Source organism: Trachemys scripta, chromosome 6, assembly GCF_013100865.1.
Source record: "Trachemys scripta elegans isolate TJP31775 chromosome 6, CAS_Tse_1.0, whole genome shotgun sequence".
In the NCBI taxonomy this organism is placed as follows: Eukaryota; Metazoa; Chordata; order Testudines; family Emydidae; genus Trachemys; species Trachemys scripta.
In genome coordinates, this window is record NC_048303.1 from 37,954,852 (window position 1) to 37,980,023 (window position 25,172).

The 25,172-nt window shown below is 39.3% G+C and overlaps 1 protein-coding gene across 1 annotated transcript in view; it reads right to left on the reverse strand.

The window, feature by feature from the left end:
- Positions 1-1,860: 1,860 nt before the first annotated feature.
- ADAMTS6 (ADAM metallopeptidase with thrombospondin type 1 motif 6) overlaps positions 1,861-25,172 on the reverse strand; it is a gene marked incomplete in the record, with an annotated part of 313,682 nt that continues 290,370 nt past the window's right edge. The window contains 3 exon segments of the mRNA XM_034773659.1: positions 1,861-5,080; positions 16,255-16,411; positions 21,604-21,780. Of these exon segments, the coding sequence (XP_034629550.1) occupies positions 4,971-5,080; positions 16,255-16,411; positions 21,604-21,780 (444 nt within the window).

The following is a 25,172-nucleotide window of genomic DNA, read 5'->3' on the forward strand; positions in this document are numbered from 1 at the left end:
ATATTTCAATCTAGCTGTCCTGGCTTTTTTAGAGCAGGGCTCATAGATCCTACAAATGCCACATTTGTTGCTCACGTGAGCCTCCCCCAAACCTTTAAAGCAGCTGGAGTGAGGGTGACTATTAGGCATTCCCTTACCACAGTATTGCAGGGCTTGAGACCTGGAGAGCAAGGCATATCTCCGGTACCAGTGCTGGCACCCAGACTGGGTACCCAGATCCACACAAAACAACATTTTTTAACTAAACAAGTAACTAACTACTAAATTATACTAACTATACGGGGGTACCATTTATAGGTTTTGACTACAGACTTGCAGAAGCAAGGACAGGGAGCTCCAACAACCATCATGGGCAGTTGGAACTAACTGATGGGAATCGGGGGTGGCTTCAGAGGGCACTTGTGCTGCCCCGATGGGTACTACTAAAGTCCAACAACTGTGAGCTGTAGCACACAAACACTTACAGTGGCATGGACATATGCAATCTCTCAAAGAAGAATTAATGGATTCATAGATCTCAAGGCCAGAAAGATCCACTGTGATCATCTAGTCTGATCTCCTGTATAATATAAGCCTGGGAATTTCCCCCAAAATAATTCCTAGACCATATATTTTAGAAAACCATCTAATCTTGATTTAAAAATGGCCAGTAACGGAGAATCCACCAAGACCCTTGGTAAATTGTTCCAATGGTTAGTTACCCTCACAGTTAAAAATGTACATCTTATTTACAATCTGAATTACAACTTCCAGCCATTTGACCATGTTATACTTTTCTCTGCTAGATTGAAGAGCCCATTATCAAATATATGCACCAATATATGAATTGGAGAAGGATTGTGGAGACTCTCAGAGGAACATTCAGTAGTAGGAACTGGAAAGGCTCACTAAAGAAGATTCAAAGGGGTTCAGTGGACTACGGATTTGGAAGTGAGAGAATCAGCAGAGGGAGAAAAGAAGAAGCATTAGAGCATAAGATTCAGTTTGTGCAGGCTGTTGTCATTTTTGTGAAATAGTAATCCAAAACACAAGTAATTTTTAGGAAAGAAGTAATATTAGAAAATGAACAATAGCGGGCAGCATATCAGGTAAGAGTTTGCAGTGTGAAAGGGTGGGGGAGAAGTCAACATGATTTTGGATTGCAGAAAGAGAGGTATTATTAGACTGTATGATTGACAAGGTTTATTCCATCTTTCATTTCTGAGCTAGTAGGCAACAGGACTTCTTCATAGTCCCTGGGTGAGACTATCAGTACTTCTAGATTACAGCATACAGTTCTGGGGTTCTCATTACTGGAGAGAAGTCAAGAAATACGAAAAAAAAAATCACATCAGAGTAAGCAAAATGATTAAGTGACTGGTTTAAAATTTTTAAAGTTTTCTATATTTTCGTTGACATCTTGGTAATAGCAGTAGATCAATTATTTTCACTAAACCAGAAGTTAGATTTTGTGATAATTCTAGGATACATGCATATTAAATCTTCTGATATGGCCTCATTTCTGAAATCCAAAAAAGTCATGGCTAAAAGCACAATGCCAGAGACATTTTATTACTGACTAGGTGCAGGTTGTTCTGCTGCCCATTAATTCCTTTCCTGATTTGATCTCTTTTAATATTTATTGCTTAACTAAAATATTTTCCTGATAATATAGATGATTTAGTCTTTCACAGTTTCTGTCTTTATTGTTATTCTCATATATGACAAATATTGCTGCAGTCAGGGACAGATTTCTGAGACAACATATAGATGTCTTATCTATGAATAGGAAAGAAAACACCCTATACAGTTTTAAGTGTATTTGATGGAGGAAGGAAATATGCATGCTTGTGGAATTCTAGCATCTATATGTCAGGGAACAGACAACTTTACCATGGACGCCATTTTTAAAAGCTGCAGTTTTATTTTACTAAATTAACTATGTTAAAAACAAATCTGTGCCTGGTGTGGAATTTCACTGCATCAAGTGTTACAATACTTTTGTTTTCATTACAAGCAGGAGAATGCATGTAGAACATGTGTTAGGAAATATGACAATAAATTAGAATATAATTTACAAAAGCAAAAAATAATAATAAAGTAACAGTGTACCACATTAATACTGAGTATAAAATAATAAGCAACTAATCACAATAATACAAAGATATCTTCAGTCTGTATTATTAAGGATATCTATGTGACATTCACTCCATTAACAAAGTTCCTAATGAAATGGATTATTTCTGGGTGTATACACTTTGAAGGGTTTTATTTATAGAATTTTTTTTCCTTTTAGTTTGATCTGCTTCAGTTGGTGATATTGCTGAATGGAAGTACTGCACCAGATTGCTCTGTGTATTTAGTACTCTACTATTTGATTCTAGGCCTGTAATATTTATACAGCCTAAACACATAGTCTTATTGTCACTACTTAAGAATATAACATTATTTAGCTTAGCTTACATAGGTGGCTACAGTGTAGCAGCAGCAATGAACTGTGCTGGGGAAACCAATGGTTTTTTTTCCTTTCAATTAGGTTTTATTTTCAGGTCTTAGTCAGAAGTGTGGTTTAGTTTGTAAATTCAAATACATTCTGGGTTTTGTTCCCTTTAACAATGCAAATCAATGTTGCTCCAGGGAGTTCCTTAAATTTCCAACCTCAGTGCTGTTTTAAGTTGCAGAGTAAACATTGGACTCCCTAGTCCTCTAGCACCAGTGAGAGAGCAAAATGTGTCTGTGGAAACACTCCTTGCAACTTTAATGTACTAAGTGAGGTAAAAAAAAAAAAGTTCATTTTGAATACTTAAAAAAAAAAAAAAACTTTCTTGTTAGTCGAACAGACACATTAGCTAATAAACACAATTATGCCCTGGAGAAAACCAGATCCTGATACAAAGAAGCTGCTTGCTTAGAGAATGCCACAGCAACACCTTTCCCTTTTATCATATTTTTGACTTAGTCAACGCATGCTAGCACCAAGTTATTCTCTCAATAGATGTAGAAAGGTCATTCACTCATTAACTAAGGGCTATACCCTGTCCTTGATCCATATATGCAACTCCCAGTTTTTATTTTTTTTATTTATTTATTGAGAATCAGTGACAATGGGAGTTGTGAACACGGGGACTGAGAGCAGCAGATGGCCGTATGTGAGTAAAGTCATGCTTACTGGAAATGAATTCCACTGGTCACATGTGTAAGGAAGTGAAAAACACTGTCAAGAGGTAGCAGATGACAGGAGTTTGATGGTTCTGAATAAGTGGGCTACATAAAATGCCACATATAGATTGTCAACATGTTTCATAGTACAAGAATCCTGTTAAGAATATCTATTTTTTCCTTGTTAATTCACATTAGTAAATAGTGTGCAACACATTTGGCTTATTATTATTTGTTAAATACACTGACATTTAGATTTCATGTGATTTATTGAACTTACTTGTTTCATTGAAAGAGTACTTTTTTTTTAAAAGTGCCATTTGATTTTTAGTGTTAACACAATGTGTTGTTCACATAATTTTAATTGCACTACAACAAAGGAGACATAGTTGGTCACAAAAGCACATTCATCAAGTACCTGCTGCAAACTGCAAATGTTCAAGTACAATATATAATATAAACAAGTACCCACTTTCCTTATCTCCTTGTTGAACCTTGTATCAAGAGGGGAAGGGGAAGAGGACTATTCTAAATTCTGGATCTGACTTGTCCAAGTAGTTTGGTTTCACATTTAAATGCAACTCAGAGTATTAACTAAAAAAGTATTCAGTGAGTATTAAGATTATGATAATATGACCAGAAAGTCCCCATAACTCTTTTATTCTTTGGTTGTAATCCTTGCCCACTCTGTTACGGTCTCCAAATCTGTGCATTAAAACACACTCTCATAAATAAATGCCCTTCTATTGTATCAAAGAAGGGAACATCTGGAACCCACTGTAATTGTCAGCAAAGTTTGCAGAGAGACTGCCTTACTATTACACAGTACATTTATCTTTTGCACTAGAACTTCTTGGTGATCGTGAGTAGGGAGTAACATGTAAAACACGACTAGATGCCTCTCTGTGGCTAGTGATGTAAACAATAGTGAATTGGAGTCATAAAATGTAAGCCTATACACTAGTAGTGAAGTATGCAGCACTATGGTCTTCACCACTATTGAAATCTGGCTTCTCCATGGTATTGAAATGTTTTTCCCTTTTAGTGGACATCTCAGATTCACTTGTACAATGGCAAAATGGCTATATATCTGTAGCACAGATTTATCAGCACACTTGTATTTCATGCACACCTGCAATAACTGTTGCACCTCTTAAAACTAAGTTCCTTATGGTTGTTTTGTTTAGTTTAACTTAATATATGGCTCACAGCAGTGTTCAGCAAATATGAATTACTCCTAAGGGAATTAGGTGGAATGAAGGAAAAAATATAATTTTCTTTACTTCAGATTTATAATTGCTCCTTAAATAACATTTCCAAGCCATTTTATAATTTAAATTGTGATGCTGTGTAATGAGATAAAATAGTTAACATTTTAAGCTATGACTTAAGATTGTTTGATTCTTCTTTACTTCCATAGTAGACCAAGTCATAACAGCTACATTTTAAACAGTTTTAAATATAAATGGATTCAGTGTCATTGCTAAGTCCATAATAAAAATTACTTTAATGGTCCAAGGAGGTAAACAGACTATTGGATTTAGTCAAAAGAACACAAATGTTCCACAGTAAGCTATTCTATATGTGTTGTGTGGATCTTTCCAATTTGGCATGCCCTCCTTATACTGTGTCCAGCACTTTGGATGAATAAATCCCACTTCACAGAAGTTAAAATAATATTGAAATCCTGTCAGCTGGGGCTGACCAGTGGTTACGTTTTCCACAGGGTAATGTATTTGCAAGGACCTCAATCCCATTCCGCTGTGTGGCTCTCTTCGATGGACACATTTCCACAATGATATAACAAGGCACTCTCTCTTGCTTTCTGTGGGTCAGTGTCCTTGGCAGGTCTTACAGCACATCTGTCTGAAGTATGCTCGGCTGCAGAACTTGAACTTCAGCACCAGTGGGCAATAAGCCACTTTGTTCACATCTTTGCACTCTGATGATTGAGGGCATAAAAAGGAACAGATTAGACAGACAAATTAAAAAGGTACGAAAGGAAAGCTATTGAGATTTAGCATGCTTCTGCTTTGTCTATCCACCTTCCCTCTGTGTAAATGTTCTTTCTAGTACAGTTTAGCCGATACAGTATATTTTAAAAAGTAAATAAAATATTTGCAGGTCTTCTCTCTCAGACGTTTATAAGTATGCCCACTTTGTGTTGAAAGAATCACCATTTGTTGGGATAAGTGATCACATTAGACAGCTTAGAAATATGAGTCGTTCTTATATTTTTATAGCTTCTTTCTCAGAAGTTATTTTATTCATCAATGAAAAGTTATCCAAAATCTAGCCTGGGTTGCATTGTTTGGTACCATGTTTGTGCATTTATAAGATTCCCTGAAGTAGAACATGCATTACTGCTAGCAGCGATTGGGAAAATGAACAGTATTAGTAAAGGTATTAGCAGTGTGAGTTCACTGACTGTACAGCACAGCATGGCATTGTGAGTTTTACTGTAGGTTTTGTTCTTCTGCATCAACACTTGATATTCTGCAGGGAGACAAGCCATTTCTACACCTGTAACTCACAGCCATATAAGGGCTTTTTCTTACTTAGGTCTACATTCACAAAAGGAGTTAGATGCCTAACTGCCACTTTAGATGCTTAAATCCCAGAATCAGGCCCCACTGGTATTCACAAAATCCTGGTCAGCTGTGACTGAAACCTGTAGGTACCTGGACTCGCTTGGCACCTACATTTCTGCAGTAAAAGTTCCCTATGTTTCCCCACCTCCGTTTCTGCCTCTGCACATGCACACTGCTGCATCACTCTAGGCGTCCAGATGCCTAAGCCCCAGAGTGATGTACAAACTGGGGAAAGATAAATGTTTCTCTGGTCTTTGGCAAAATGCCTCGCCTCCTTTATTGGAGTTAGTGGAATCCCCCTCATTAGAAGTTTTTAAGAACAGATTGGTCAAGCACCTGTCAGGAATGGTCTAGGTTTACATGGTCCTGCCTCAAGAGCATGGGGCTGGACTTGATGACTTCTCGAGGACCCTTCCAAACCTACATTTCTCGGATTCAATGATTCAGTGTGGGGTTGCATGCATTTTAACCAAGTAGAATTTGTCCCAAGGCTTCATAATATTTCCAGAATCTCCATTCCACCTTTCTTTGCTTTACCCTCTCTATGGACACATACGAGCCTAGTTCAGGAAGTGGCTATTTGGATGATGGTGGACACAGTACTTTGGAAGCTTCTCACAGCTATTGTTTTAAAAAACAGTTTTGAAATAGATATGTGAATGATGAAATAGCCTCTTCTGTATGGGATTGTAGTTATAGGGAAGTGGTTTAACAGAGCCATTCTTATTCCTTGTGGGAACAATATCCACAGAACCCACTGTTACTTAATCACCAGTAAACCACAAATATTAACCCCTCCTTTCCTGAACTCTGTGACCAGATCAGAATATACCATGAGATTAAGTGTTACACAGCAGCACTATATACAAAATTACATGGTGTCTTCAGCTACTGAGACTGCAAAGATGCACCACATAAACTATAAAGAAATCTGAAACTGCATAAAAGAGGACAAAATAGCATTCAGGTAGAGTTTTAGGTGACCTTGGAAGTCTGGATTCAGCTGCCATGTGTACTTAGAAAATAAAATCATTCTGAATAATATTTCAAATGTCATGGTATATTCTGTCAGTAATTCACTTCTAACAGCAAATATAATGTTATCCTTATCAATGACAATTTGTCAAAACCTGGCCTACTATGCTCTAACTCTCCAATGAAGGGCTTGCAGAAACAAAGAGATCAAGCGGATGTTAAATGTGACAAGAAGTATCATTGCTTTCTTTTTCTCATTCTCATAACCTTACAATTTTGACTCTGCTCTTTCATGTACTGCTAGTTACACTTTCCCAGACAAAAATGGCTCTGAACTTTATCAAGATGACTGTGACACAGGCTGCCAGATACAAACACACCAAATAGAACATAAGAATGGTCAGGTTGAGTTAGACCAGTGGTCCATCTAGCTCAGTGTCCTATCTTCTGACATTGGCCAGTGCCAGATGCTTCAGAGAGAATGAACACAATGGGAATTTTGAGTGATTCATCCTATTACCCAGTCCCAGCTTCTGGCAAACAGAGGTTTAGGAACACCTGGAGCTTGGCACTGCATCCCTGACCATCTTTGCTAATAGCCATTCCGGGACCTATCCTCCATTAACTTAGCTAATTATTTTTTGAACCCAGTTACACTTTTTGCTCTTCACAACATTCCCCTGGCAACAAATTCCACAGGTTGCCTGTGTATTATGTGAAGAAGTACTTCCTTATGTTTGTTTTAAACCTGCTGCTTATTAATTTCATTGTGTGACCCCTGATTCTTAAACTATATGAAGGGATAAATAACACTTCCTATTTCATTTTCTTCACACCAGTCATCATTTTATAGACCTCTATCATAGCCCCTCTTAGTTGTCTCTAGTCCCAGTGTTTTTAATCTCTCCTCATATGGAAGATGTTCCATACCCCTAATCATTTTTGTTGCCCTTCTCTGAACTTTTTCCAATTTTAATTGTGGTAGAGAGAGTGCCTGAGACATAAGCCCTTGTATCAGAGACTCGATGTGAGGCCTGAACTAAAGTAGTGATCAAGCCTTGCTAATAGGCAACAGAGGGTCCTGTGGCACCTTTAAGACTAACAGAAGTATTGGGAGCATAAGCTTTCGTGGGTAAGAACCTCACTTCTTCAGATGCAAGTAATGGAAATCTCCAGAGGCAGGTATAAAGCCTTGCTAATATAAAGCAAAGTTAGCAAGAGACAGGCTATGAGCAGGCTCACAGAATCTGGCAAAAATAGGGCTGGTATTGCAAAAACACACACATTCCTGAGAAGTGGTAGGCACAGGACACTTGTGTAAACACATTCCAGAAGGGTGGTACCAGAACACCCCAATACCAAGTTGGTACAAACACATTCCCCAAAGACAACAGGAACATGTTGACCTCTTTTAAAGATAAGATCAGGATGATAGTGTGATGGATAGAGATGATTTGATTGAACCAACATGTACAACGTAATGGGTGGCAACTAACCCCATCAGAGGGGCAATACATGTTTGTATTGGTGTATAAAATGGAGTCTCAAAAGGAGTGTCTTTGGCCAGCTTAGGGGCAGTGGAAAATTCCACCATTGATGAGCTGCATCCATTTTTATAGGCATACATGTGTTAGTGGTTCTGTAGAGTCTACGGGATACCAGGACTGTGCTTCGTCAACAATAAACCTGACCTAGTGCCTTTGCTACTAATGGGTCTGTGGTTATTGGGCAGTTCAATTGGAGCCTGCTGTGTGGGCTATCTGGCCAGAACCAGTGCAGCATGCAGAAAGAACAGATGCACAGCCAACAGCTGATGACACTTATCTTTTCTGAGATGGGTTGATCAGGACTGCATACAGTATTCAAGATGTAGGTGTTCCATGGAATTATATAGTGGCATATTGATATTTTCTGTCTAATCCTTTCCTAGTGGTTCCTAACATTGTTAGCTTTTTTGACTGCCACTGAATACTGAGTGGATGTTTTCAATGCCTCCAAGATCTCTTTCTTGAGTGGTAACAGCTTTTTGTATGTATACTTGGGATTATGTTTTCTAATATGCATTACTTTACACTTATCAACATGACAATTCATCTGCTGTTTTGTTGCCCAGTCACCCAGTTTTGTGAGATCCCTTTGTAACTCTTCACACTCAGCTTTGGACTTCGCTATCTTGAGTAATTTTGTATCATCTGCAAACCTTGTCACCTCACTGTTTACCCTTTTTCATATCATTTATGAATATGTTGAACAACACTGATCCCAGTACACATCCTTGGGAGACCTTGCTATTTACCTCTCTCCATTGTGAAAACTGACCAGTTATTCTTACCCTTTGTTTCCTATCTTTTAACCAGTTAGTGATCCATGAGAGCAACTTCCCTCTTATACAGAGCCGGCTCCAGCTTTTTTGCCGCCCCAAGCGGCGAAGCTGGGGGAAAAAAGATAAAGCCGCCATTGGCGGCACTTCGGCGGCAGCTCTACCGCACCGCTTCATTCTTCGGTGGCAGGTCCTTCGCTCCGAAAGGCACTAAGGGACCCGCCGTCGAATTGCCCCCAAAGACCTGGACGTGCCGCCCCTTTCCATTGGCCACCCCAAGCACCTGCTTTCTTCGCTGGTGCCTGGAGCTGGGCCTGCTCTTATCCCATGATGGCTTAGCTTGTTTAAGAGCCTTTGGTGCTGAAACATGTCAAAGACTTTTTGAAAGTTTAATTACACTATAACAACTGGATCTCTCTTGTCCACATGCTTGTTGACACCCTCAAAAATTCTAATAAATTGGTGAGGCATGACTTCCCTTTACAAAAGCCATGTTGACTCTTCCCCAACATATTGTGTTCATCTATGTATCTGATAATTCTGTTCTTTACTATAATTTCAACCAATTTGCCTGGTACTGAAATTAGGCTTACCTGCCTGTAATTGCCAGTATCTCCTCTGGAGCCCTTTTTTATAAATTGCATTACATTAGCTATTCTCCAGTCATCTGGTGCAGAGACTGATTTAAGCAATAGGCTACATATAATAATTAGTAGTTCTACAATTTCATATTAAAGTTCCTTCAGAACTCTTGGTTGAATACCATCTGGTCTTGATGACTTATTACAGTTTTTCAATTTGTTCCAAAACCACCTTTACTGAAACCCTCAATCTGGGACAGTTCCTCAGATCTGTCATCTAAAAAGACTGGCTCAGATGTGGCAATCTCCCTTGCATCCTCTGCAGTGAAGACCAATACAAAGAATTAATTTAGATTCTCCATGACAGCTTTGTCTTCCTTCAGAGCTTCTTTAGTACCTCCAACATCCAGTAGCCCCACTGATTGTTAGGTAGGCTTCCTGCTCCTGATGTACTTAAAAATGTTTGCTGTTAGTTTTTGTGTATTTTTGCTAGTTGCTCTTCAAATTCTTTTTCAGCTTTCCAAATGATACTTTTACATTGGACTTGCCAGAGTTTATGCTCCTTTCTATTTTCCTCAGTAGGATCTGACTTCCAATTTTTGAACGATTTCTTTTTGCCTCTAACTGCCTCTTTTACTCTGTTGTTTAGCCCTGGTGGAAAATTTTACTCCTCTGATTTTTTTCTTTTTTCCTTTGGGGTATACATTTTCTCTGAGGCTCTCTTATGGCGTTTTTACAGAGTTTCTATGTGGCTTACAGGCATTTCACTCTTGTGACAGTTCCTTTTAATTTCTATTTAACTACCTTCCTCACTGTTGTGTAGTCCCCCTTTTTGAGATTAAATGCTACTATGGTAAATTTCTTTGGTAATTTTCCTCCTGCAAGTATTTTAAATTTGATAACAGTATGGTTTCTATTATCAAGTGGTTCAGCTATAGTCACTGCTTGGACCAGATCCTGTGTCCACCTAGGACTAAATCAAGAATTGTCACTCCCTTTATAGGTTCCAGGACTACGTGCTTCAAAAAGCAGTCATTAATGGTGTCTAGAAATTTTAACTCTGCAACCATTCCTGAGATGACATGTACCCATTCACTACGGGGATAGTTGAAATCCCCCATTATTACTGGGTTTTCTGTTTTTGTAGCCCCCCTAATCTCCCTGAGCATTTCACAATCACCCTCACCATCCTTTATGCAGTGTAGTTGTAGCCATGTCAGCCCCAGAACATTAGAGAGACGTGGTGGTCAGGTGGTCGGTAGTATATTCCTACTGCTACGCTCTTATTATTCAAGCATGGAATTTCTATCCATAGAGATTCTATGGTATTGTTTGATTTATTCACATTTTTACTATATTTGACTCTTTGCTTTCTTTCACATACAGTGCCATTCCCCTACCAGAACAACATACTTTGTTATATATTTTGTACCCTGCTATTACTGTGTCCCATTGATTATCATCGTTCCATCAAGTTTCTACTATGCCTATTATTTCAATATCCTCATTTAATACCAGGCACACAAGTTCACCTGTCTTAGTACTTAGACTTCTAGCATTTGTAAAATTATAAATTATAAAAATTGTCAGTATTTAGCTGTCTGCTTTCATGTGATGTAAACTGAATGGGACTCTTGTTTGATTATTTCTCTTCAGTTCCTACCTCTAATTTATCAATTTCTGTCTTCTCCTCTTTACTAGGATATAGAGCATCCCCTTTAATAAATCATCCCCTACAGGATATGTCTGTCTGTCTGAACCTGGTACTCCTCTGCACTTGTCAGCTTTCCCCCAGCCCTTAGTTTAAAAACTCCTCTACAAGCTTTTGAATTTTACATTTTAGCCATCTGGTTCCATTCTGGTTATGTGGACTAACATTCACTTTGACTTTAGTTTTGTACCAAATAAATAACCCAAGCTCAATTTTTTGCTTGTTTAGAAACTAAATAATATAATTTTAAAATAAATTTTAAGTAGTCTCACTAAGAGCAGCTGGAATTGTCTGCTTAGCTCAGTCTATTTTGAGATGAATGGAAAGTGGTTGATCTTTATGAGAAGAAAAGATTTTATGAAATAAAAGCCTGCGATTAGTTATGATCTTTAGGATTAGTATCTTCTTGAAATCCTAAAAGCTTTCTGTCACCACCAGCATGTTAAAAGACTTTGCCTGATCATTTACTTCAAGGGTGACATTATAATACAAGCAATTTGGCCATGTAGACTAAATAGACAGGGGCCACTTCATCTATTAATTCAAGAAACTTCAGCTCCTGTTATATTTAAGAGGAATTTGTTTAAGGCCAAGAGGGATACACAGAAAATGTATGTTATGTACACATTATTCTGAGACAATACAGTCTACATGCATATATTCAGTTTTTAACTATAGATATCAGATGCTTATATATACAGAGTTATTTGTAATAAACTCCTGATAAATTGAGAGAGAAAACAGTTGTTTTGCAGTCAAAATCTAGTTTCCTATTTTTGAAATTTTGGATCTTTAATGTTTCATAATTTAGGGCCAAATTGTGCTCACAGATGTATGTATTCTAGTAACTTCAATAGAAGGTACAGTAGGCATTGCTCACCCTTGTTGGAACCAATATACATTATGATCTATACTAAGTAATATAAATTGGCTCTAACAGCATCTTTATCAATCTTCCCTAACTACATTCATATATCACCAACCTCCAATGAATATCTTCATTGTGCGCCAAGGGCAGAAATGTGTCCCTTAGTGGCAATGTAACTTTTAAAATTGTTACTTAAGATAAAAATTAGAAAGAACAACTGTCTTCATTAGAAGAACTTATCCCATCCTTTCCTCTTCTTTATTGTTCCTAGAACATGATATTTTCTCTGCAATCACTGTGTTACTAAACAGCATGACCTTTTTGTCTGTAAATTAAGAGGTGATAAGTAGGGAATAGTCATACCCCTTAATAAAGACTTTTTTACATTGCTTTCTATGGAAAAAAGACAACTTCTTTGTAGCAAATTAATAGTTAGCTCTTGATCTGTAAAAGTGCAGGATTTATTTTATACTGCTGTCTTCATTGATAATAGACAGCCAAGAATAACAGGTGTAATATTATCTGAATTGGAATTAAAAATATCATGTTTACAAAGGGAAAGTCTGTTATGAAGATACACCTCTACCCCGATATAACGCGACCCGATATAACACGAATTCTGATATAACGCGGTAAAGCAGTGCTCCAAGGGGGCGGGGCTGCGCACTCCGACAGATCAAAGCAAGTTCGATATAATGCAGTTTCACCTATAACGCTGTAAGATTTTTTGGCTCCTGAGGACAGCGTTATATCAAAGTAGAGGTGTACTTTCAATCAACAACATGAGATTAGAAGCTTTTGTTTGAAATCAGAAGTTCTAAAAGATGGAATAGAATGCCCATCTAACCCTCACACTACATTGCTTCACTTATCTCATTGAAATCTCCATCTGACTCGTTTTCATGTTAATTTTGAAGCTTATGGAGCCAACGTGATCTGATATAGCAGCTATTAGCAATCTTGTATCTTTATACAAGTATTAGGGTAAATACAAGCACTGTTGCAGTTATATACACTGCTACCTCGATATAACGCAACCCGATATAACACGAATTCGGATATAACGCGGTAAAGCAGTGCTCCAGGGGGGCACTCTGGTGGATCAAAGCAAAGTTCAATATAACGCGGTTTCACCTATAACGCGGTAAGATTTTTTGGCTCCCGAGGACAGCGTTATATCGAGGTAGAGGTGTAGTTGAACCAAATCCAAAACAGGAAAGACTTAAGTCTAAATTTGTGCCTTCTGAATTAAAAGGTAGAATACAGGATAATATTATGATGGTAAACTCTAATAGGACAAAAGATTTCTAACCATTCAATTCAGTCAGAAAACACCAGTAAACAATATTTTATGTTGTATTTCATATTACACATAAAAATGATGTTAAAAGACAATTATTAAGGTTGCAAAGTCAAGCTCTCAGAAGTTAGGAAATGCCAAAATTAAGGTTGGACATGCAATCTTAATTCAGTCCCTTGTGCATATGGATTATGAGATAGTCTTCAATTACAAGATTCTGGCATTTCTTAACTTTCAAATACTTGACTTTGCAACCTTAATAACGTTCCTTTCACATATTTTTGGTGTGTTATTTTCTAGGTTTTTCATAGAATCATAGAATATCAGGATTGGAAGGGACCTCAGGAGGTCATCTAGTCCAACCCCCTGCTCAAAGCAGGACTAATCCTCAGACAGATTTTTGCTCCAGATCCCTAACTGGCCCCCTCAAGGATTGAACTCACAATCCTGGGTTTAGCAGGCCAATGCTCAAACCACTGACTTTATAAAGTTTCCCTCTTCTTACCCACCAGCTTTCACTCCAAACTTTTGCCCCCGTCTCTGGTCCAGTCCCAATGTACACTCCTGCCCCACCCCTAGGTCTAATTATTATCTCCTCTGTATTTGAATCTAGCATCCTCCTCCTACACACTTCCTGGGACCAGTAGGGTGGCCACTGAATGCATAAGAAAGACAGGCACCCTGCTCTCAGTTCAGGTGCCTGGATTCAAACCTGAAACAACCTGCTGTAGCCCAGAGCTTTAATTAAATGGAAAGTTCTGCTCAGTCTCAGGCTGATGGACTCTTCGGGAAATTTAGCTGCTAAAATCAAAGATGTTTCTATTGAGCATGTGCAAACAACAATTTTTCAACATTTTATGATTTGGTGAATTTGAGCAGATTTTCATCATAACTACAACAGGAACATCCCTGACATAAAAGGCTACCCCCCTGCCAAATTTCAAGTCCCTTCTTCAAAGCATGGGTGTGGTAGTACTTTTCAAATATTTTATTTCCATGGACTAAACAATGTATTGTCCCCTAGCCTCATTCTCGTAAATGGCTGAACTGCTTTGGCTGAAAATTTCAAAAACAATTCAGCCTGAGGAAGAAACCCAGGATGCAAAATTTTAGCCCAATCTGTTGAAGTTTGGCACAATTATAAGCAACTGAAATCATGGTCTTATAGGGAAAAGTGTTGGGTAACCTTAATAATAGGTGGTGCTACCAGCCCTGCCCATTCCCAGACAAAAAATATTATATATATATATATATGGAGATATACCTATCTCATAGAACTGGAAGGGACCCTGAAAGGTCATCAAGTCCAGCCCCCTGCCTTCACTAGCAGGACCAAGTACTGATTTTGCCCCAGATCCCTAAGTGGCCCCCTCAAGGATTAAACTCACAACCCTGGGTTTAGCAGGCGAATGCTCAAACCACTAAACTAATATGTTAAAATGAAGTTAAGGTTGAGAGTACATATGACCAAATTAGGGTAAAAATCACTATAGCCATGTAAATATGCCAAAACAAGCATTATAAACAAAGGAAATGCACGGTTAAAGTTAACAAAAAAGAACAGCAAACAGGTGAATGTATGGAAACACAATTAAAGAATGCATGCAATCTTAGCACTGACCCATAGTGATGCCATGTGGTCCCAGGTTACATTAAACCTATTTTTAAAGACCCACTAGATATTTTCATTTTTTCTCGTATGGCATCACCACTTGGTTAATGTTATTGAGTGAGTGGCATTCGATGGATAAGGAGTACACTTTCCACTCTTTCTGCCTTGCTATGTATTCTGGGACTGACTGTTTAAAATCTCAAATATCTTATTGCAAGAGGTAGGTGGTTACAAAATTCTACCACTAGTCTCTCAGGCTACCAGAACAATCATCAGTTTTGCTAATGCTTTCATTGATATCTTACATACACAAGAAACCTTGATGGTTCCTCGAACATATGAAGTTTCTGTATGCAATAGAAGATCCCACTAGTACATATATCAAGAGAGACTGAAACATTTATGGAGCAAGATGTGTATATTATTAATTCATCCATGATATTGCTAAGTATGAACTGCGGGAATGAGGTGGTGTAGCAGTCCAGGACATTGTTTTTATAAAGTGTTTGTTTTGTGTTGTTATTCAGAATTTATTTTATGTATAAGTTTGTCTAACTGTTTTAAAATCAGAAGAGACGTTATTATAAAACCATTAATGTTTTGGTGATGTATTGCAAAGTCAATGGCAAAACTCTCATGGAATTTACTAGGGCCGGGACTTTCACCCATAGTCTCTGCCCCAAAGAGTTTGCCCTCGAAAGCAAATGTTACCAAACATAATAGGAAAAATACATAGAAAATGCATTAAAAAGTAAAATGGGCCAAGGCCAGTGCACTGTGGTGGTCATATGGGATCATAAAGAGTAGAAATGTCTTGCTAAAACTGCAATGTAAGTGCCATGGTTTTCATTAAACCAACAGTTGACACATGGTGGTAGCTGCAGCATCTCAGTTCTTCCACACACCGAGAGAAAAAAGAGTGTGATATATCAATTGTAACTGCTGGTAAATGTTGTCTTTTTAATGATGACTGCTGTATGATATTTGTATTTGCACAGTGGTCTCCAAATTAGAACTGGCTGACTAATGAAAAAAATATTTGTAGATAAATCATTCAATGATTGATTGGACAAAAATCATTAAATACATAATTCATGAATATTAGTCATTCAGCTCTACTCTTTTCAGGGATGAAATACATTAAGAAGGCAAACTCACCTTCCGTGTTGGAAATGGGAGTACTGTCACATTTGCTTTCACACTGTTGCATTGATGGAGGTCGAACAGTTTCTAGACACTCACTGGATGCTTGTCCAGTATATGAGAGACACTGCACTGTTCGCATCTGTTGTCCCAGACCACATTGTGCAGAACACTAAGGAAAAGAGAGAAATCAGGAAACAAGTCTGGTCAAATTTTAAAATATAAACAAGATAGCAGAAGAGTGAACAGGGATGGCATAGACATAAAATGGAAAAAATAAAGCCACTGAGGACATGTGTTCCAGAATAGCTTATTCTATGGACATGTAGTGGTTAGAAAAAACATTGGGCAAGGATAGCATATACAGCATTTCTCAGCACCTCCTTTGGCTAATACAGCAAAGGGCACTCATAAACAGTTTAGGATTTTGCATTTCTAACAGTATATCCAAGCATCTGGCTTACAAAGGAGATGAAGAACAATGCAATACTAGTTCCCTGAATCAACCCAGAGCTGAGTTTGAGAATTCTATTTTACCCTACCTTAGGTTTTTGTCTTTAGCAACATTAATGGCTTGTCCATACAAACACTTCACAGCAAGCTGTGGTGTAAATCTACCTTGCACTACCATTTCAAAACGGGGTGGATTAAAGCACTCTAGGGAATATTTACTGTGCAGCAGGCTAATAAGAAGCTTGCAGCAAGTTAAGTGCTCATATAAACAAGCCCTAAGACATCATCTCTGAATGTAGTTACTCTTTTACCTCAGATCACAGAAAAAAATATAAAGGGAACAAGAATTTGAATCTCCCTGCTAGTTTCCTTGGGAGACCTCTGTCATTGGGGATAGAAATATTGAGGTATTCATCAATATTTCAAAACAATGTGCTAAACCATCTCAGAGAAAGTAAGAGACAACAGAATTTTCCAATCCCTGCATAAAACCAATAGCCTTTATGTTGCCCGCTTCTGTGAAGCATAGTGAATAAATAAAAATAAAATGGGCAAAATAATATACCGTAGATAAAATGCAGTGATATATCTCACCCTCTTTTTAAAGGGCAGAAATAGGGCACAAATGTGGTAAGGCCATACAGTGGAAGCATGATTGAAGTCAGGGCTGGCTCTGAGGGTGGACGGGCGGGCCCACTAAAGGGGGCGTCATGCGCAGGGTTTGCCTGATTGCTACCTGACCTGTCAAGAGCCAGCTGGGCTAGCAGAGGCGGCAGGCAGGCAGGCGGAGCAGCAGCATCTGGAGCTGGGGCAAGGGACCCGAGCTGCAAGGGGGCATTTGGATGAAAAGCCGAGCCAGGTGACTCCTCTGGAGCAGGGGTGCCCCTCCTCCCCCCTGTGCCACTGCCGTGTAAATCCACCACTGTTCCTGTCCCCTCTCCAGTCCAGACTAGGAGCATCCTCCTGTCTGCTGTGTGTGTGTGTGTGGGAGCTGATGTCGGGGTGTCCCTCTCCCGCTGTGTACCCAATCTCCACTGACCTGGGGTGACAGGACAGGGGGAATCTGTGTGTGCTGCTGTCTCTCTGGGTCCAGAGCTGCTGGCAGCTGCTTGTGTCTGAACAAGCCTTTAGGCGCCTGACCCTGAGTGTTTTCTTAAAGAGACAGTGCACTCATACACTCAGGCAATGGCTACACTACGAGGCTTTTAGCGACACAGTTGTGCCGCTACAGCCCTGCCGCTAATTCGCACAGTGTAGCTGCTGTTTGTTGGCAGGAGAGAGCTCTCCTGCTGACAAAAAACTTCCACCCCCCATGAGCAGCAGCGGCTTTGTCGGCAGGAGAGTGCTCCCGCCGACAAAGCACTGTTCACACCGGCACTTTTCATCAGTAAAAATTTTATCATTAGGGCGTGTGTGTGTGTTTTTTTAATACCCCCTGAATGACAAAAGTTTTGCAGACGAAGTGCCAGTGTAGACAAACCCTCTGGCACACACACACACACTCCCCTCAGTACAACACACACTGTCACACACACACACACACACACACACACACACGCACTCCCAACACACACTCCCTCTCTCTCACACACAGTCTCCCTCACACAGTCCCCCCAACGCACACACCAGGACTCTCTGCATCCAGGTCACTTTCCCCACCTGTGGTGAGGATTAGGAGCTGCTGCCACTCTCCTACCCTCTCCTTATGCAGCCCAGGTGGGGACAGTGACCTGGACGCAGGGAGCCCTGACCTCACTCCTTGCTCCTCGCCACCTCACTGCCCCCTAAGTGTGTGTGGGGCAGAGGAGCACCAGTCCAGGGAGGGGAGTGAGCAGCAATGCCAGCTGCTCCGTCACTGCATCCAGGTCAGTTTTACCATGTGGGTGCAGGAGGAGGATGCAGAGGTTAGGGGCACAGGAGCAGGGCAGGGATTGGAGTGAAGAGGGCACAGTGCAGGTGTTAGAGGCACAGGGGTTGGGGCACAGGAAGGGGCAGGCTTTGGCGTGAAGAGGGCACAGTGCAGAGGTTAGGGGCACATGAGGGAGGTTTAGGGGGTAAGAATGAAAGGGGTGCAGGGATTGAGACACAGGAGGGGAGTCCAGGGTTGGGGTGAAGAGGGCACAGTGCAGGGGCTAGGGATGAAGGGAGGGTGGGGAGCCCATGGGGGCAAAGAGCTATGCCCACAGGGGCCAGGGGCACCAAAATGCAAGTTTGTCCAGGGTGCTATTTTCCATAAGGCCAGCCCTGATTGAAGTAGCCATGCTGCCAGAGGGAAAAAGGACTCATACTCCATGCATGCATGCAGCTGGAGTTTCCTTTTCTCACTGATTCCCCAGACGTACAGAAGCTTTAGCCTTGCTCACTTCACAACCTACCAATACCCTTCCCATGTAAGGCAGAATAGCTGGACACTGCTAAGTGAACACAATAAAGAGTTCCCAGAATCCTCTGTTCCCATTCTTTAGGTCTTTTCAGTAAATAAAATGCACGTTTTATTTTCAAACTTCCACTAGAGCATAATTAATGGAAAGTGCAGAGCAATTAATAAAAACAAATAAATAGTAGCTGACAGTGTCCCTTCAAGGATTTAATGATGGACAGAAACCTTTGAGTTTATGTCTCCGATGTGATGTTATTCTAACAGTATCTGTTGTTTTAGACTATTCTTTTAAACAGTAATATGGGGCACCACGGGAACTACTGATCAGGGCAGAAGTATTCATCTCAGCAATAAGGACCCCCACCCGCATATATCCCAACAAGGGGTTTCTTCCAAATAGGCACAGAGTAGCATACAGGCTCTGCACTATTTCTCACAGAAGCCCTGGAACAAGAGGTGTATCATTTGCATGAGTAACTGTCGTTATAACTGAGTTGATTCCATGCATTTTAGCGTGGGGGGAGGTGTAACCAATAGTTCTGTTCAAATGGAAATGCTTTGGCCATTCCAAAACATGTTTTGCTGCTCTATAACTAAACAATGGCTTAACTGATTTACATCAATTTAAGAGAAACATGCATCTGCACTGATAACATGCATGTCAGCATAAGATAGATCCTTAATCTATTACTTAGGGCCAATATGGCCAACTGCTGTTCCCTGAGTACTCCAACTGAATTCAGTGGAACAGCTCACATGAAGAGTAAACTACTGATGGAACTACAGTTTCAAGGATCAAGCTCTTACTTAATAACAAGCCATAAATCATACTTTAGATTGCTAAATCTTAATCAAAGAGAGAGCATGTAGCTCTATATATAGCATAACCAAGGTACATTCATTGCCTGAACTGTTCTGCCTATGCTATAACAACTCAAACCACAGTCCTATGCTATAGGTAAGCATGTCTCTGTATATAAGATTTAACATGTTTTTCAAAATCCATAGAAGTCAATTAATGCTGCATTTGTACACCTATTGTCAATGTAAGTCAACCTAGTAATTTTGGTATAATAATACTACTTCTATTGTACCTTTCAACTAAGGAATTCAATGTACTTTTAAACTATTTATTAAATTATGCCTTGCAACATTGCTGTACACCCCAAAACACTCGCTAGCCTTTTTACATGTGAGTAAACTGAAGCGCAGAGGAAAAGAGATAATGCATACCTTCCCATAGTCAACTAGTGGGAAATTCAGATTTAAACTCAGAAGTTCTAATTCCCTATTTCATGCTCTCGTCACTACACAACACTCATTGTAATGCTCACTGAATTTCAAATTTCTAACTGCTTTAACATTCACCAGCTCTGGTTAATTGGGATAAAAAATTATTAGTAAAGTTTTACTGTTAAATTAGTTCACTGTGGCCAGTATCATTTTTGTTTCTAGTCTGTTTCACATTCTGGCTTACAAGCACTAACACATGCAGGTATTTTGAAGGTCACAAAACGACAGGAGAATATTTTTAAATGTTTTAAATAGAACAAGAAAAAATTCAGAAAAACATTTCTATTCATATTAGTTTTAATAGCTCACTTCATATATGGGATCCTACATGTATATGTATATTTCTCCAGGGATTATGTCAATAAACATTTTTCATGTATCGCACTGGTGGGAACTGGCATGCAGAATCCTGAACTGTGAGCTTGTGGATATTTATAAACCTGAAACTAGCAGATGGTGTCTTTTTAGGAATCTGTCAAAATATTGCCATGAATTTTCTCTGGCATGAACCTTATTGCTTCTGTTTGGAAACTATATATGATATCCTTGACCCATAGAAGAGATATAGCACAGGCAGAAGCAGCACAAGTTTCACCACACTGCCACCTCCACCAAACATGGCTGAAACCTTGTCTGGAAGAACCATCTCTAGTAATGAAAGAGTAACAATAACAATAAATAATACTTTGCATGTCAATAGGACTTTTTAATCAAAATTCTCCAATAACTTCATAACAGTAGGTACATATTTTTAACATGGGGAAACTGAGGCAATGATAATTTAAATGACTTGTCCAAGGTCTCACAAGAAGGCAGTGACAGAAGTGGGACTGGAACAAAGGTTTCCTAGCTAGTAGACCATGTTGCCTCTCCTATAAGCACTAGTTGAATCTCTACTCCCAATCAATTTTTTTTACTTCTTCTGTAGGAATATGAACAGGTGTGAAAATCAGTGCTAATTACAGAGTTGGGATTATTTTTCCCCACCAACACTTGTCCATTAGGAATTGGACTGAGACTAGTTACTCATTTTATATAAACCAACAGACAGATATCAGAAGGTACCTAGCTGTGGGCACTATCACCCTGTGTAACATTCCAGTCTGAGACAAAAGAGGATGTCAACTGAGGCATCCCTCACTCATTTCCAAGAACAAAATATCTTCCTTTTTAGAAACTGCTGATGGATATTAATAGCAAGAAAAGATAGCAGATAGTTATATGGTCTGTTATTTTACCTGTCCCCAGTCTCCAGTAACCCAGCGAGGAGGGGGGCATCGGCCTAAGCTACAGCGGATGCGGACTGGAGGCTTGCTTTCCTCTTGGCATTGTGCAGCTGGAAATGTTTTTGAAAGGTCACTGCTTTTGCACAGAACAATCCGATGTTTGAATCCTGGACCACATTTTGGAGTGCACTGGAAAAATATGCAAACAAATTTATAGTTACAATTTGAAAAGACAATAAATATTTCAGAAATATTCTTAAGAAAGTATATATTGGTACACTTATACCAAACTATGATCACAATTTCCACAAGATCCAAGATGTCCCCTGTCTATCCATAGTAGGGATGAGACCCTCATAAAGTATAAATGAGATTTGCACTCAGATTAGGGTGACCAGATGTCCCGATTTTATAGGGACAGTCCTGCTTTTGGGGTCTTTTTCTTATATAAGCTCCTATTACCCCCCACCTCCGTCCCGATTTTTCACACTTGCTGTCTGGTCACCCTAACTCAAATGCTACAGTGACGGACACTGAAAATCTTCACAGATACTGAAGTCTTTATAAATGAGATGGTTGGTGATTGATTTTCTTCATCACCATTTTCTAACATATTTTCCTTCCTATCATTTACCTTATTGTACTACAACACATTCCTAATTTTCAGTGTGTAAGCGAAGTATACCAAGTACATCAGTACTCAGAAAATAAATCGAGTGCATTTCAGAGATTAATGTGGAATCCACTAGCACATAACTCTCAGCAGAACCAGTGAAAGCCTCTCTCTACATCCCATATAGACTAATAAAATACAGAGGATGGAGAGTGACATACTAGAATACAGCACAAGAAAAATTTCAACATATGTAAAGGTGAGTGCATTAGTGGGGGTGTGTAGAAATGAGATTCTTGGACCAAGGTAGGAACTTTCTTCCCTTTCTTCAAGTTGTTACTCTCTCTTCCCCCAGATACTGCCCCTCCTTTTTCCTTTGGTGTTTAGCTGCTTTGCTGGCTCTGATAGCAACGAGGTAATGAAGCAGGAACTTGAATGGAGGCAGGTCTGAAGTCCTCCATGCTCATTTCTCTTCCTTCTCATTATTCTATCTCCCCTTGCTCCTCCCTTATTTTGCTACTCTCCATTACCCATTACTAACCCTAGCAGAGCAGCAAACTGGGAAGAAGATAGGGAAACAGGTACCAAGGGGAAAGAGACAAAAGAAGACAGAATAACTTCAAAATTCCACCCAGTGAAGTTCCTGGTACCTGTTTGCCTCCATCATTCAAGTAGGAGATTTTGACAGAGAAGCAGTTTCAGAATTGCATAATTGCATGTGCATCTCTTTCCTGCAAATTCACCAGTAAGATATTTAGATGGGAATCAGTTTCTGATGGTACACAGGGCCTGTACATAGAATAACCTAAATCTGTCACAATATTTGAATTCCCTTTCTGGTATAAGCAGCTGCAGTACGTACTACCATAGTATGTGGGAACTCAGAACAAAATTCACGGGTGAAACAACACAGGAATTCTACATCCAAACAACGCAGCATATGGCAAACACCAGAGGGAAAAGATGTAAGCCCCTATCTGTTGTAGCTACTGGGAACAAGAGATAAAAACATCCTTCAGAAAGAAAATTTCCTATGGAGACACAGCCGAAATTCCACTAAATAAGATGAACTACATTTTGTCCCAGCAATGAAAGTGAAATAAGGAAATAACAACTTAAGTTGCCTACAATAATACTGAATGACCAAAAACCAAAGGCATCACTAGAATTCAACAAAAAGAGTATGGGCTAGTCTACACTGGCAACGCTAAAGCACTGCCGCGGCAGCGCTTTAACATGTCTTGTGTAGTCACAGCAGAGCGCTGGGAGAGAGCTTTCCCAGCACTCTAAAAATCCCACCTCCATGAGGGGAGTAGCTCCCAGTGCTGGGGCACTGTCTACACCTGCGCTTTACAGCGCTGAAACTTGCTGTGCTCAGGGCAATGTTTTTTCACACCCCTGAGTGAGAAAGTTGCAGCTCTGTAAATTACCAGTGTAGACAAGCCCTATGTCTCCAAAGCAAATGAAAAATAAAATGCCCACACAAACAAAAAACTGGGAATAAAGTTCCCCATTACTGCATGCTTTCAGAATTTTTGACTCAGTTAACAAATGGAGGCAAGCATGACTAATGGTAATATGAATGCAAAGGAAGAAATGCTTGTCTAAAAAGTCTGATAAGGATCCTCCCAAGAAATCCTAGAGCAATTTTTGCTGTTTTGATTTTATTACCTTGAGATACTTTGAATAAATATAAAATACAATCATTATTTACTGCAAGGGCGGTAATGCAGCCAAAACTCAACCATTTCAAGGCATTTGGAAATTGGCATGGCAAACTGTCACCCTGTCACTAAAGAATGACTAATTACCCTGTGCTGCCTCAAGCTACTTGTTAGTTTTAGCACACCATTCCCTACCATGTGTAAACACTTTTACATTATCCCATTGGTCTATATATATATTTTTTCTTTCATTATCTCTTTCTATCTTTACACATTGTATTTTGTAGAATATTTCTGGCTTTCCATATCACTGCTTATATGGATGATTTTTAGACGGGGGAAAAAAGCTTTAGGACAACAATTAATTTCTCAACCTAGTCAAATTGCACAGATACTTTAACTCCACTAACCCAAAAGAAGCCTGAATCTATTGTTCCTTTTCTCTAAACAAGCTATTTCCGATTATCAGTTTTCATCAGAGATAAAGAGGTACAACTCCTTGCTTATCTGATGCTCAACAAGCATGTTAGCATATGAATGAGTGCTGGAATTGCTTAGTTTGTGTTCAGAGAGAGTCAGCATTGCAGCAAGTGTGTTAGTTGTTTTTAGTACAACAACAAAAGCTGAAGAAGAGACTTTACATTCCCAAAGATGACAAGCTTTGACTTAAATGGAAGCAGAAGTGGACATTGCTGCTGCTTTCTATTACAAATATTACAGGATACATCATTTTCATGCTACCCTTAGAAAATAATAACGAAGTATTATCTGCTACATGAAATAAGTATATACTTTTAATATATAATAATTATTTTTCTAGGAAATGCTGGATAGAAAAATAAGCACTTTCTCATTATATTAAAAAAGTTCTTACCAGTTGAGACACACCTCCAAGCTACTCTAAGCAGAAATGTATAAATAGAAATATGTTCTTATTTGCTCAGAATCTTGTCAGAGCACCCACCAAGATTTCTTATTTAACAGTGCTCTAATCCTATTTTGGAAGAGGAAATTTCTGTTCCAAGATATCCTACACAGACCGTACAGAAGTTTATATATGGGAGCCATAAAACTCCTGTAGCTGCTCACAGAGCTGGAACATCAGCAGTCCCAGGGAGATGGTTTAGTAAGCAGAATGCAGGTGAAGGAGTCAAAGGTGCCTAATACATGCAATGTGCTACAATGCTCCACAGTTTATCATGGGGATATTATTATTATTTATTTGTATTGTGATATACACACAATGGAAAGATGATTCCTGGTCCCAAAGGGCTTACAATCTAATCAACACCACATAAGTGGAC